At 41.7% G+C, this 14,164-nt stretch overlaps 2 protein-coding genes across 5 annotated transcripts in view; both read right to left on the bottom strand.

Annotated features, from left to right (window-relative positions):
* LOC1279430 (thrombospondin type-1 domain-containing protein 4) overlaps positions 1-9,599 on the bottom strand; it is a 92,765-nt gene extending 83,166 nt beyond the window's left edge. Inside the window, exons 1-2 of one of the 2 annotated variants that reach the window (XM_061655368.1) lie at positions 9,523-9,599; positions 7,477-7,904 (exon numbers count right to left, since the gene is read on the bottom strand). In XM_061655368.1, coding sequence (XP_061511352.1) covers positions 7,477-7,487 — 11 coding nt within the window. In that variant the 5' untranslated portion in view covers positions 7,488-7,904; positions 9,523-9,599. Of the gene's footprint in view, positions 1-7,476; positions 8,269-9,522 lie in introns of those variants that run through there. The other variant, XM_061655367.1, reaches the window with a different exon arrangement.
* A 1,234-nt stretch (positions 9,600-10,833) lies between these two features.
* LOC1279427 (potassium/sodium hyperpolarization-activated cyclic nucleotide-gated channel 2) lies at positions 10,834-13,506 on the bottom strand. 3 transcript variants are annotated; one of them, XR_009765959.1, is made up of 9 exons: positions 13,377-13,506; positions 12,866-13,286; positions 12,612-12,804; positions 12,252-12,552; positions 11,988-12,182; positions 11,772-11,911; positions 11,561-11,704; positions 11,183-11,460; positions 10,837-11,083 (listed from the first exon to the last, which is right to left on the bottom strand). XR_009765959.1 is itself a non-coding variant. In XM_061655881.1 (8 exons), the coding sequence occupies exons 1-8, from the start codon at positions 13,504-13,506 to the stop codon at positions 11,339-11,341; spliced, it is 1,674 nt and encodes a 557-aa protein (XP_061511865.1). In that variant the 3' UTR covers positions 10,834-11,338. The 3 variants fall into 3 exon arrangements, 2 of the variants coding, with proteins under 2 accessions (XP_061511865.1, XP_061511864.1); XM_061655881.1 differs by having other exon boundaries at positions 10,834-11,488; XM_061655880.1 differs by having other exon boundaries at positions 10,838-11,460.
* Positions 13,507-14,164: the final 658 nt, after the last annotated feature.

Below are 14,164 nucleotides of genomic sequence, written 5' to 3'. Positions count from 1 at the left end.
CTTTGTTAGTGCGAGAAGCGATTTAGGAACCGATTATGAAGCATGGCGCGTTGCCGGAAGGCAACATAAGCCCGTTCTAAACCACCCTCGTCGACTGCTCCAATGACTAGCCCCAGGCAACAAGCACTATTTTCCTCCTTTTTGTTTGGTGACCGATGTCCAAAAGAACGGTCGACAGTCAACCGAATCCAGCAAACTGTTAGAATGCACTCACACACACACAAGCCAAGTGCAGTGAGGAGTTTGGAGAGTAAAATGTCACATCGAAAGTGACGTAACAACAAAGAGCGGCCGCTTAACGACCACCAAAAACAACACAGTTTGATCGAGTCTGGAGGTCTAGCAAGGCACTTCAGTGTGCTTTGCCCATTGAAGATTGCTCTGTGGAGGGCTTGAAGCCTTCTTAATTCTCTTCCTAAGACAAGGGGGATTTTTATAAGACTGGAGCACACTTGAAAAATGTGTTGCCGTGCCCACCACGGATCGGAAGGAATCATTTTGTTCGATTGTTCTGATGTAGAGAAAGTATACTTTCCCATTGAAGCCTTCTATTCGACTCTTAAAAATGAGCATATAAATGTTTTATCTGTGCATCGTATTGAATCGAATTGAATTACAATCTCCTACATTGGTATTGTCTTAATATAATTTTTTTCATATTTTTGTACAGCTCAACATTCAATACTATTCAATTAAATTATACCATCATAACTGGTGGTCTTGTCAACGGGGCCATCGACTCAACGTCTCTATTGCCCCGCATCAACATGTTTGCACCATCTCGCCTGCTTAGGACTAGAAATATTCTGCAGATACCTCAGCTTCAATCCAGTGCTGGTCGTTCAGACCCTATGATTCGTATGTCTGCAGAGTTCAATGCTAGCTCCGATGCATTTGAGTATGGAATATCTTCAAGAGGAACAGTTTAAAGATATACTCCGACTTCTGTTATGGCCTTGGCGCATTACTATTACCATCACGTTTGTAATAATGAAATCAATAATAATAATAATAATAATAATAATAATAATAATAATAATAATAATAATAATAATAATAATAATTATTATTATTATTATTATTATTATTATTATTATTATTATTATTATTATTATTATTATTATTATTATTATTATTTTTATTATTATTATTATTATTATTTTTATTATTATTATTATTATTATTATTATTATTATTATTATTGTTATTATTATTATTATTATTATTATTATTACAATAATTAAAATAATTATAATAATACTCAAAATAATGAAAATATGATTATTATTGTTCAAGTCTTACGAATTAACCACTTAGCCGTCAGTGGTTCAATTTTCGTATGAACCAAGCACCCCATATTCAGGACTGATCCTGCATAGTCCTGCATAGCCAAACGTATTACTGCTTGTTGGTGCATTAAATAAGGAGAAGAGAGCTTTTAATATTTTATGAAATACTTATGCGATACAGCTTTCTACTTTTAATATGAAATGAACTTAAACCGATAAAAGGTTCTCCTAAAACGACAAAGTGTATTGATATAAAATGAGAAGCACTTGAGCATACCAAGAAATGGATCAGTTTCTTCTACATTCAAAACATCCATTCTTCAAATAAGGATCACAATCGCTGGTCACAAAATCAACACAACCCTAAGCCATTATTGTACGAGTTCTAGCAGCATAAATAATAACACCTGATCGTCAAAGCCAATACAAAAAAGGCGGACGCAGGCATATGGTATCTTCCCACAAATGCCATCCATTTCGAAAGCGCTCCCCTGATCTTTATACAAATTCACAAAAGAAATCAATAACATTCCATCCGCTTGTGATAAATTGCTAGCCCCTCCAAAAACTGCCGTTCGCGTTAACTTTCTTCCGCGAATAACAGATTTGCTTAAAAGCATTCCTAAAGGCACGATTCGACAATAGCGAGCATACCAATAGGAGGCCCTGCCGGTATCATACCCGGCACACATTCACGCACGCACGCACACACATCACAAGGTGACCTCCCAGATCGTAAATCATCTATGCCGCTATGCCACGAAGGAAATGATACATATTTTGCTCAGACATCCCGTTTCCGCTCCGTGCTTCCGGTGGGGGATGATGCTTTATGCTTGTTATTTTTTCGCCGGGATCAACTCCACGATTGCTCTTACGATGGGGCGAATGCCGTTGCAAGTAATGACAATTGAGGATCCCAGCCCCCTCCTTCTTGCCCGTTCCCCATCATGCATTCTTTATTCTTTTCTAACAACTGAATCCTTTTTTTTATATGAGAAATTTTCGAATGACGGTGAATTTTGTCTTAGTGAAATATAACCTTTGACGATGTGATTTCCCAATCAATGTTTTGCCTTTTTTGTTTGTTTGTTTCAGAGCAGTAATAAGATTCCACCAGTTAGCAACGTAAAGTATCCGTAAAATGTAAAGTTCAAGTGTTACATCGAACTTTTGACACCAACGTTCATCCGTTACTGACACGACGTAACGACGACGATCGACGAATTTCCCTCCCGACTGTGTAATCCGAACCAAAGTCTATCGTGTGCTCAAATCGCTTCTCAACTATCCAAAACACAGCAAGACCATCTCAAATCGGCTTCTAGCGTTAGCAGCACATCCTGGAGAATCTTTCGACCAGCCAAGCCATCCCTCAGCCACCCCCTGCCCCTGATCGAGGATTATACAGTGCAACCGAAAGTTCTGCCGGAACAACAATTAAACATCCGTCAAACTGTCGGATTTGAGATGGATGCTCGACTTGCCGAAGGCTTTGCTCCACCCTGTTCGGCAGCTCCGAGCTTACCGCGTCCGTCCGGCCGTTGATGGTACGGCAGCACGTTCATCCACCCGGCGAACGAACAATTCGATGGGATTTCATTTCGGCTCACGTTTTAGCAATCAACTTGATGTTTTGTGTAATGTTTCGCATGCATGTGCGCCCGCCCTGCCGAGCCGGTACGACTGCTGTGGCAACACCATGACAAACGAGATTTTCTTCCGGGCAGGGCTACACAACTGGACTAGGATCTACTGCTCGTGCTAGCCAGCGCACTCTATCCCCCAGATCTGTCCCGTTAAAGGAAGATATCCAGATGTTGCAGTTGCTGTGGCTTTGAAATTAAGGATTTGCTGCAACAAAGCTGTTGCATAATAAATTTTATGCATGTAAATGAATACACACATTGTACCATGGGCCATGGTGATAATTCTATCTAGGAGATTAATTTCTGGCACACTACTACTAGCTCATATATCAATTCTGACTTCTGAGGACGAACGGTGTGCCTTGTGGCTGTGGATTATACTATCTTGAAAAACAATTACCTCAACGCACTGTGTATTACTGCTGAGGAAAGCCAATCTCGCCTTTGTAAGTTACTAAATTTGATTTCATTTGCAAACATTAGCACCCAACGTGTGAATGTTGTATCAGTGGAGCGTCTCAAGTTCACCCCAGCACACCCGGCCAATGGTACGCCAATGCGTCCACCAACCCGTCCAAAAATGGACGGTTTTGAAGCGTGCTCCTTGAATAATATTCCGAGCCTCGCTGACCCGGCTAATCTCACTCTGCCCGGGGAGGGTTTACAAATTACTGTTTATTATCAATTCCAATCAACCCGCGCCGCGGCTGTTTTTGCGTATTCTCCCATGGGCGATTCAGAGTGCGCCTTTGTCAAAAACTTCCTTGCCGCCGCGTGGAAGAGAGAAAGAGAAAGAGTACTCGATGTTGCGTACACATCGCCGATGCGCGCTTGCAGTTCGACCTGGATGAGGTTATTAAATTTTACTTCAACCAAGCGTAAAACATCAAACGCACACTCCCGGCCGTTAACCGGCAGGTCGTAAACATTTTAAAACCACCAAAACGAACCAACACCGACGGATGGCTAAAGGGTGGAAAAATGGACAAATTTATGGCAGGTATTGTACCCGATGGTTCCAACTTTAAGCTGAAAATCAATGGTGGAACTTGCACCAACTTGCTTGACAACAGCCTTTAAGGGTGAAATTTGCGCGAGTTGCGTTGTAGTTCTACTGCAAACGGCGAACAGCGAACGGACATTAAATTTGGTTCATGTTCTATACCCGCTTTCAAGCGGTTCTGGAACGGGCATCCTTTTTTAATTATAAACGGTTTATGCAACACGGCACATATTTTTTTCAACCGTCGAAAGGGTTCCAAAAAAGCAAAATTAAAACTCATACTAGGTTATATGCCATTAAGCTCTATCCATGTTGTTCAATTTACTCCAACAATGGATAACACGAACAGGGAATAAGAAATCATTTCACACCCGCACCCCTGCTTTGCCCAAACCATTGAGAAATTGTATTTAATAATAATGGGCCATTAAAATCACGTAAAGAAAACACGTACTCTAAGGCGGCAGTTAGACGTCGATGGATGAGGATGATGATGATGATGGGACGCGAAAGAGCAGTCTAGTATACACAATTGCTATCCGTTCAGAAACGAGGCCATAAAATAATCTAGTCTACAGAAACCACCCCACTTCGGTACCTACCCCAAAGTCTACACACTAGGTGCCCACTTCAACGCGTACAACAATGAAGAAAGAACCAACAATCCCCGCTCGTGCGGAGTACACATCCATGAGCAGAAAAGTGAGTGTAAAGACAGTTATTAAGGTAATTAAAATCACCCCTTTCTTATCACCCGCGACTGTGACCTCCACACACATCATCATTGTCACCCTCCTACAGTGTCGGCGCTAGACGAGCCTCCGAGATGAACATTTATTTACCGTCTAAGTGCACACATTATCAACAACTCCTGGGCCGCTTCGAACTCGATGCCGCTGACATCACCCGTAAACATCGGTTGCCAGCGCTCGAAGAAAGTCGCTCCGAACGGATTCCATTTCCTGTGTTGCCTAGGTCTTTCAGGGCATCAAGGGCATACCGGGAAGGGGCTGCTTTCCGCCGGTGATTTATGCGCGCTGTTTTATTGTTTATGATTATTATTACTTTTTAATTGATTTTGTGCCTCACCCCATAGGACCGTCCGGCAAACTTCTCACCTCGGTTCGAACCCTCTCGACCCCCGAAAAGTCAGCGAACGGGGTTTTTTTCTCAATCCAATGAACGGTGGGAGTATTTTCACGTTAGAAGAAGCTTCAGAGATCCAAGTGTACGAAATGGTTCTCCGCAGTGCCATTCCGCAGCTGCAAACATCAATTTCGACCACCAACACCAGCAATCGATCGCTATTGTATTGTCGGCTATTATTCTCGGGCAACTCACAAACGCAATAGCGATGATCATGATGATTTGAATCTTTTTTTTATGGCTGTCACCAAAATCATTTATAATTTATTTTCTTTCACCTTGCACCTGACAAGAAGTTGTACTCCTGGAGCAAAAAGGCACTTCGTTTCGTTCAGCAGACATTCGGTAACGTTCCACAATACCCTTTCTGCGTGAGTAAAAGAACGAAGAACCAAAAGGGTACGCCAAGAAACCACTTTTCCACTGCCAAGTATATTGGCCGGATGTTGATCTTTGGGAACGGGGAGCTGACTTTTGGGGAGTTTTCATCAACCCATCGACCTTGCGGATGATTGAAGGCGAAGAAGCAGCAAATCAATAAAGAGCCCTGATTTTATCACGACATCCAGAGTTCATCACATTTAATAGGATAGTATGTTTGGGTTTTGCACGAGTACGTTCGACTCTAGCCTTCTTTTTGGTAGCACTTCTCCCTTTTCTTGACCAGACCTGCCAGTAATAGGATAGTTAAAGCATAGCATCAAAAGGCTTGCAGACCGTACGCACCCATTAAACCTACAACGTGAACGGCGTGTCTAAGGAAGGGTGTAAAGTGAGCCCCATTTTCACCCAGTAGAGCGACAAAATCCTTTTCCTTTTTTTGTATTCGATCTTATCCGCTAGTATGTCGACAACACGAAGGTTCTTTTTTAGACTTAACAACAGTTTTGATGAATCTTGCAAAAGGACCCACTTGGGATATGTCTTTTCCTTTTCATTTCCGTTCTAACCTAACTCGCTCGGTGAAGGGTTTGAAGCGAAACATAAAAAAAAAACACATAAAACAGAATTGGATGAGAACATGAACATGTGGAGAGTAGATTAATTTGAAACCAATTCAATGCAGCAAAAAAAAACACTCGCACACGCACACAATGATAAGAAAATATTAAAAGTTAGGCATCGGTTTGTCGTATACTTTTCGTATTTCCGGTTCAAGAAGCTGAAGCTAGCTATAAAATGATCTCCACAAGATAGCGTTTTACATGACGTAAAGATAAAATTTGTGTTAGTTCTATCTTGCTAACAAGATAAGATCTTCAAACGAACAAAATATGGAGCATCATAGATAATTATGTTGCACAATTTTATTCTTAAACATCAACTGTTAAGTAGGTAAAGACAAAATATCAATTTTTGAAAGACATGAAGTGTTAGCATTAAACAAGAAAAGTTGTATTTGTTTGAATTAAAAAATATATTGTTGAGCTATGTTTTATATTAAACGAAAACATATATTTCATTACCAATATCAATTTCCACTCATCATCATCAACCAGCAACAATAATGTCGCAGGTACGATATTTGCGATCAGGAAAAGCTAACGTATGTTTCAATTACCAGCAGCTTCAATGCATCTGTTCAAGCACGGATTTGGCACGCAAACAAACAAAAAAAGTCCGACAAAAAAGGCATCCCAACCCGCAGAGCGTTGCACCCAGTGTGCGTTCTGATTAAACATGTTCCAGCGAGAATGTGGCTCTTCATAATTAAACATGCAACACAAGATCAGCCGGGTCGGTCGACCGGCATCCTCCATGCCTCCCACCCTGTGACGCACCGTACAGTCCGTTATTTAATCTGCACACCAAAGACCTATAATCCGGCAGCATCGGTAGCAATTGCAGTAGCAGCCACGGCAGCAGCAGCGGCAGCAGCAGGACCAGGAGCTGTGGCAGAAAGGCTTCAATCGGCTTTACCAGGCTCGAATGGGACAGGCTTTAGCGTGGCGGGTGCGAACTGGTGGCCACGAAGCGATAATTTAATTGAAAGCAGATTTCATTCCGTAAGCGATTTACGAAATGACCGCTCCATCCGCACGGGTCCATGCAGGCGGGGGGAAATGAGGGAAAATGAAATATCACACCCATATTAGCAACCGCAAATAATTGAAATCGAATCACAGCTGGACGGAAAATCCTTAGCACTTGCACGGTGCACAAAAACAAACAGTAGAAACGATTCAAGTAATGGTAGATGATGATGATGATGATGATGCTAATGATGATGGTTTGTTTAATGTTCGTTTTGCTCTTATGAATTGTTAAAGTTAACAAATTACATCGCCATACATTCATTGCAACATTACCGGCTTAAAGAGCGCTTATCTTGCCATAATTCCTTTGAGTGGACAGACATTTTAGCAAATAAAATGCATTTAAAGCTTACCTGAGTATCATCCTTTGTTTTGTTACGCCAACAAGAGGTCCCTCGCTATGTAGAATCGAAACGTACTTTTGGGTAATAATTTTCAATTCAAACGTATTGCACCCACCACGTTTGATAGCAGCTTTAGTACCGGTCGAAATAAAAACACTTTTCGCTTCAAATTAATTTTCGACGCTGTCACCCAATCAAGCGCAATGCAATGGCTAAGTGCTGCGATGGCACTGCGATGGGCGGGCGGGGAAGAGCACGTTTTAATGCTGAAAAGTTTTCCACAATGGCACGATTCACTTTTTTGTTGGCACTTATACTATATACTACACTTTCGTCCATGGAGGGACGTTTGCCGTTGGGCACATATCGGACGGACCACCACACTTCGGAATATATTAAATTTCCCCGATCACTTCACTTGTTGTTTGGTTCCTTTGCTCTGTGACGGTAAATAAAACGGCAAGTTGATTATTTGTCGAATGCACGATACTTGCGCGAATAAATTGAAATGAAATTAAATTCGGTTAGGAAAAACTTTTTTCATTTCGCTCGCTAAAAAGTGCTTTTGTCACAGGCGGTATTTCGTTTCTCACGCTTTTTCGCTCAGTGGTAAATGTAGATTTTATTCCACCACCACCACCACCACCACCACCGCTTTATCGAAGGATTTTACAGTTTTATAATCCTAGTTTTACGTCGTATGATTTTGCTAACGTGATTAAATTTGCAAAATATAACATGAAAGCATGTGACTGCTGCATTCCTTCCTACCAGGAACTAACCAGGTTTAAAACCCGAGCACACCTTTTTTATGCGTGGTTGGTTTAACTATCGATTCTTACCCAGATGGCCTAGATTCTTCTCACTACCCATTTTTACTACTAACACAAACCACCCATACCTGTCGCTACTGACTGACTGACTGGCTATGCTGCGACTGGCGGGATAATGCAGCGGCGACACTGCTGCATATCCAACCGTCGTACCAACGGGGTACGATCGACATGTTTAGTCGAGATTCATGGGTGATTATGATAGCTCTAACTAGCATAATATGCTCTATTTTGGTAAAGCTCAATGATGCGTTACCAATAAACCTAACTAAACACCCCACCCGGTGGGTCTGCACAGTACAACCCACCAGAACAACAATGGTTTACGATGCTGCCGCCATCGGAGGAGCTGCAAAAAATTAAAACACCATCCCTTGGCCCCGACCGCCGATCGACAGCATACGGACGCAGCGTGTAGTGTGTGCTACACACAACAGCAGCAAGTAAGTAGCATAAAAAAATAACAAACAGTAGCACACGATTGACAATCGATCCAATCCAAAGGGGGCGTTGGCGAACGGCGATGGGCACCACGCTCTAGCAGCAACCCACCGTTTACAATATATTCACCGAATTAATTGACTGTGATTAATTGTGGCCACGCGGAGAGCTATTTAGTTATGGGAAATGAACACCAGCCAGCCAGTCCAAACTTTCGGCCAGCTGGGACCCCCCTCTCGCTCTACCACGAAACCACATGCTCTACCGAAAATAACGAAGAATAACGAATTTGCCATTCAGTCACGCACGTTTCTTCGCATACACAACATTGGCATATTCTTTTGCCCGCGCGCTTATCGAACCACCAAAACAAAAAAACGACTCTTTTGTTGACGGCTTGAAGTATTCTATTCGTTCAATGAAATCACTAGAATCCCATCCGCACAGATGTACCGGAAAAATATGCACAGCACATAGACAAGCCGTAAGATTGCTTATCTTTACGTGGTTATTATTGTAACCCTAACATTTTACGACGCTTCACATGTAAATTAATGATATAGCATCCATACACCACCGACACTTGGCTCCGCTTGGTTCTCTTCAGTCAGTCGCACTTGATACGCTATACGCTTGCACGCCCCATACGAGATACGAGTGAGGTAGAATTGCGTCCGAAAACCAGGACACACTAGGTCCCGAAAAATTCCCGTACAATGTATTCAAACTAAGCCTGTCAATAGATGACATCATACGCTACCACACCACGATCAACACTCACTTGAACACAACTGCGAAGAAAGTGACGATCGATCGAACAACTACCACGCTGCCATCGCACGACGAAAAACACACTGCACGCGGCGAGATTTCAAACATAACTAAACGCCATCGGCCGCACCACGGTCTTAGGGAGCGGAAATCTTCCCGCCCGCTTTGAACTTATGCTGAGCACCATATTTTTGTGCGGCAGAAGAGCCGGCCGGAACCAGCTGATGTCTCGTTGTCGGCGCTGGAGTGTGGCGTAAACGCACGGGTTATCGCGAGTGACGAAGCAACAAAACATCAACATAATTCACGCCGTCGAATTTTGGTTCATGAAAAATGGTATTTTTGTACTAAGCTTTCTTATTCGTGTTTAACACGTTCACCGTCGAAAGCATTTAACAAGATTCAATTTCTACTTATTTTCTTACTGCTAAAAAATACAACATTTCCTTGCCACACCGTTTCTGAAAAACTGTGAACTGCATGAGTTTTTAATATAGTTTTTAAATATTTCTAGAATTTCAAAGGAGTTTCTCTACTTTTTCTTCTTTCTTTAGCATTACAGCTAACGTGATTCAGACGCTTATCTAAATACATATATTACTGGCTGCTAGCTGATTTACTAGGCTTATTAAGTACCATCCAACCGTATATAAAGAGTCCTTGCTACGGGAAAACTGTATTGAATGAGAATTGATCCCGTCCGGCCTTGTAGAAACCGGCGCCCTAACAAATTGACCATAGGGTCGGTTTCTGTATGAAAGTATTTTTGAATATTTTATTGTATTTTGTGCATCCATACCACGTAATAAATGTAATATGGAAATGAGGTAAATTCTTTAATCCTTTTTTATATTTTTGTCTGGCTTACAAATTAATGACAATGTATGGCTAATTGGATAAAAAGAAAATAATAATTACTCTGATATAACGAGAGTAGAATTGAATAGACACCATAGATTTGAGATAGATTGGCAGGCAGTGTATTCTATTTATTTTTAATTGTATTTGGCACAACAATCGAAGATATTAGAGGACTGTTCATCTATGACTGATTGTGTTGTACAGTCCCCATTCTAGGATGGTCAGTCCTGCATATGAAAAGCTTGGTCCATACAGGACTTGAATCCATGGGTATGTATATTATTGAAGTCGTACGCTCTACAACTTTACCACAAGACCGCCATGCACTTAGCTCATTTTTCGCAAAAAAGTAAAAAAAATAAGATTTTTGATATAACTCGTGATCTCCCTCTTAGTTAAAAAAAAATTTAAACTAAAAATCACCAACTACTTCTTAAAATAAAAAAATATTATGGAACAAATAGGAAATTATGATTTTATATAAATTATGATAATATTCATTTACAATTATGCTCATTTAAACAACAAATAAGAGGCATGAGATATGATTTCACACCCGCCAGGTGTTTTTATAATTGACTAATTTTCCGGTTCGCACTGCACCTCCAGTCCAAAAACCAGTTGCCCCAACGCATGCATCCTCAATTATGCTTTTGCAACGATTGCATTTGCTTCGTGTACACAAACTGGTTCAATTTCGATGCTCATGCCTAAAAGGTGTCAAAAACATTATCGATTTTACACATCAAGTGTGGCTACACCCGAAGCAAAATTAAGCACTGGAAATACACTGAGCATTGGCAACCAACCGAGCTGGAGCTTTCTTCCAAACGATACCGGAGCAAGCCTGACCACTCTGCTCGTTCTGGAATCATATCCCAATCTTGATCTCATTTTGACTCATTCCCATCTTTAGCAGATAGTTTTTGTGCTGTTCTTCGAACACTAGCGTTATCTGCATGCGTTTATTGGCCATCTCCTGCAGGCGTTGGTATACAACATGATCGGCGGGAAACAAATTCTTGAACGCCATTCGGTCGATAACGTACACTTGTGTGAACTCTACCGCCACAACACTGACAAGGCGCTTCAGGATGAAAGTAATGAGTGAACCCCTCCGGGGGCAGTTATTCACAAAGATACATACCTTCCAAAACTACGTTGTTTATAGTACCTTACTTACGTACCTTTTTACGTGTAAACATCGACACTTCGCCAAAGTTATCCCCATCCGACAGGTGACAAATTTCCTTACGACTGTGGGTATAGACTGCCACCATGCCAACAATGATGAAGTACATTTTGTCTCCAAATGATCCTGCCTTAATGATCTGCAAAACAAAGCACAAATATAAGAGAAAAGCGAAGTAAAAGAGAAACACGCGTCAGATTACTTACGAGATCATCTTGTAAGTAGATTTCTTTGGTCATCCTTTCCACCAACGGAAGTAGCAGATCATTTGGAATGCCATCAAATATTTTTACCGTTTTCAAAAAGTTTGTCGCACTGTAATCTGTGATTCGTTTTTTAAGGGATTCTGTTAAAGCGAGGTTAAAATTATTGTATATAGCATATATTCCACCCACAAAAAAAAAGTTTGCCTGAGCAATTACCGGATAGGCTTTCCATTATGATGTCTTCCTGGAAAAAGCAGTGTTCGTACCGTTTGGCGTAGTAATACAGCAGTCGTTGCTTCATGTCGGCCGTGTGAAGTTGCTTCGTACGAACGTACGTTTGCAGCTGATTCGTGACTTCCGCATATTTGCGATCCATTGAGCTCATTATTTCAACCAGATTAATAATTTGCACTGCATTGTGCGTTTCAAAATTAACATTTGAGCAAAACTAATACAGAAGAACACTCTAGGAGTACTTACAAAATATGAAAAGCTTGAACATATATCCAATCACAATACACGCCGTACTAAATGCCTTCGCCCGAGGATCGCTGGGAATTTCCCGATCTATAAAGCTGTAGGCAAACATAAACCAGGACACCGAATAAAGACACACGCCATACTGGTAAAGGGCCTCCATGTACGATATGGCTACTCCTGTACGCTCAGCTTCCCATTCGAATATGGTAATTTTGTACAAGCAAATGCACCAGTGCACGATCAGCACGGAGGTCATTACGATCCGCACAATGTAGTATTTGAGCGACTCAATTTTGTAACGCTGGAAATTACCTTGTGGGGTGTGTAATGTTTACAATGCAAAGCCCGTACACTATTTACCTCAAACACATTTTCCAAATATCCCCAAACGTGCCTCAATGAAATGATCTTCAGCATCATCATACCGTGAACTATATCCATTACCACTGTTTGGGATATGGCGTGCGTAGCGTTGTCGTAGTACACTCCCACAGATAGGGTTAAAGGTGCCATGACCAGCAGGTCGACGATCATGTCGCTCTTCAAATATTTTCTGCAATTAATCGATCGAACAACATCTAGCCAGCAATGAATGAAGCAGCTCTTCTACTCACAGCAGAATTTTTCCGTGGTGCAAAACGACATTTCTGTTCAATTGATCTTCCAGATAGCCTGTACACGCATGGATCACAAAGTCCAAAGTAGCAATAAAATTAAGAACCATGGATATCATGTAAGCTCTACCACTGGCTCGGACCAAATTCGTGAAGGAAAACAGGAATGGACATAGCATGGAAACTGCGTAAAAGTAGAAGATCAGCCAAACATCCCAGTAGAACCGAAACTGGCTGAATGGGTGAATGATGTACCAAAAGTCGCTGCGCACTTGGCGCGCCAGCTCACGTCGGTACAGACAGTGCGATCGGAAGTGCAGCGCGGAACTTGGATGTTGTCTATCGATAAGGAACAGGCGGCGCAAACGATAGACAAAGCTCTTTCGACTGCCAATACGTGCTGTTAGTACGTGATCATCATCTGCAACACAGCCATGGGAGTGAGAAGTTTGTGTTGAAAGAACCTTAAAGAACCTTAAGTAGTTGTACAATAATTCTATATTCATATTACCTTCCAATTGGTCCGACACTTCGAATCCAGTAGAATCGTCGCGCTGGGAAATCCGATGTTCCATAGAAATGTTTTGCGGAAAAATGTATGCCGATACCCGGCTATAGCGGTTGGTATTTCCTTCGAACATGTTTGCACCAGAACAAAGTCTACGGTTTTCTGTTGGTCCATCGTCTTTCTATGCCAGGATAACGTGATGGATATCACGTAACTTGTGCAACGCAGTCATATCCTTTTCTTGGTGACCATGGTTACTTGCGAAAACAGAATTGACATATTGATTGACGTGCGTAGGTTTGGCAGCTGATAGTATGGTTCTTCTAAAATCTGATCCATGTTCCGAATGTTACATCACGCGAAACCGCAAGTAAAGGGACTGTTTAATAACTGAAAGAACCATAAACTTCCTCAGGCAGTGCTAATAATGCCCGTTCCATAGAGGCAACAATCTAAATTGCACTGACATCAAGTACCACAGGCGGTCATCATTTAGAGCGCCACATTGCGCATTGCCTTTAACAAAGACGAACTCGAGCCAGCCAAGAGTCGCCTCCTTCCATGATGCATTATGTATCGAAAGTAAACAGAAAAACATCGATCGTAATAATATTTTAATTACAGTTCCGGCGCTACCATCAACTACTATAAAAACGTCGATGTCGCATCGCCGTCGTCGTTTATTGTTTCTGGCCGTTCATTAGAAAACCTTCTGCTTGCCGGAGCCCGCTGCTCCGTCGGGTCAGTCAACACCGCAGCACTGGGTCATTTAGGTCAGCCGCAGCTATTTT

The sequence above is a fragment of the Anopheles gambiae genome, chromosome 3 (genome assembly GCF_943734735.2).
Source record: "Anopheles gambiae chromosome 3, idAnoGambNW_F1_1, whole genome shotgun sequence".
NCBI lineage: Eukaryota > Metazoa > Arthropoda > Insecta > Diptera > Culicidae > Anopheles > Anopheles gambiae.
This window is presented reverse-complemented; position numbering and strand designations above follow the sequence as displayed.

Excerpts from the sequence above, each read along its gene's own strand:
- LOC1279427 (XM_061655880.1), bottom strand. The coding sequence starts at position 13,506 with ATGTTCGAAGGAAATACCAACCGCTATAGCCGGGTATCGGCATACATT. Across the intron at positions 12,553-12,611 it reads ATTTGGAAAATGTGTTTGAG|CGTTACAAAATTGAGTCGCT; the intron begins GTAAATAGTGTA and ends GGTAATTTCCAG. Across the intron at positions 11,461-11,560 it reads CGATGTTTACACGTAAAAAG|CGCCTTGTCAGTGTTGTGGC; the intron begins GTACGTAAGTAA and ends TTCATCCTGAAG.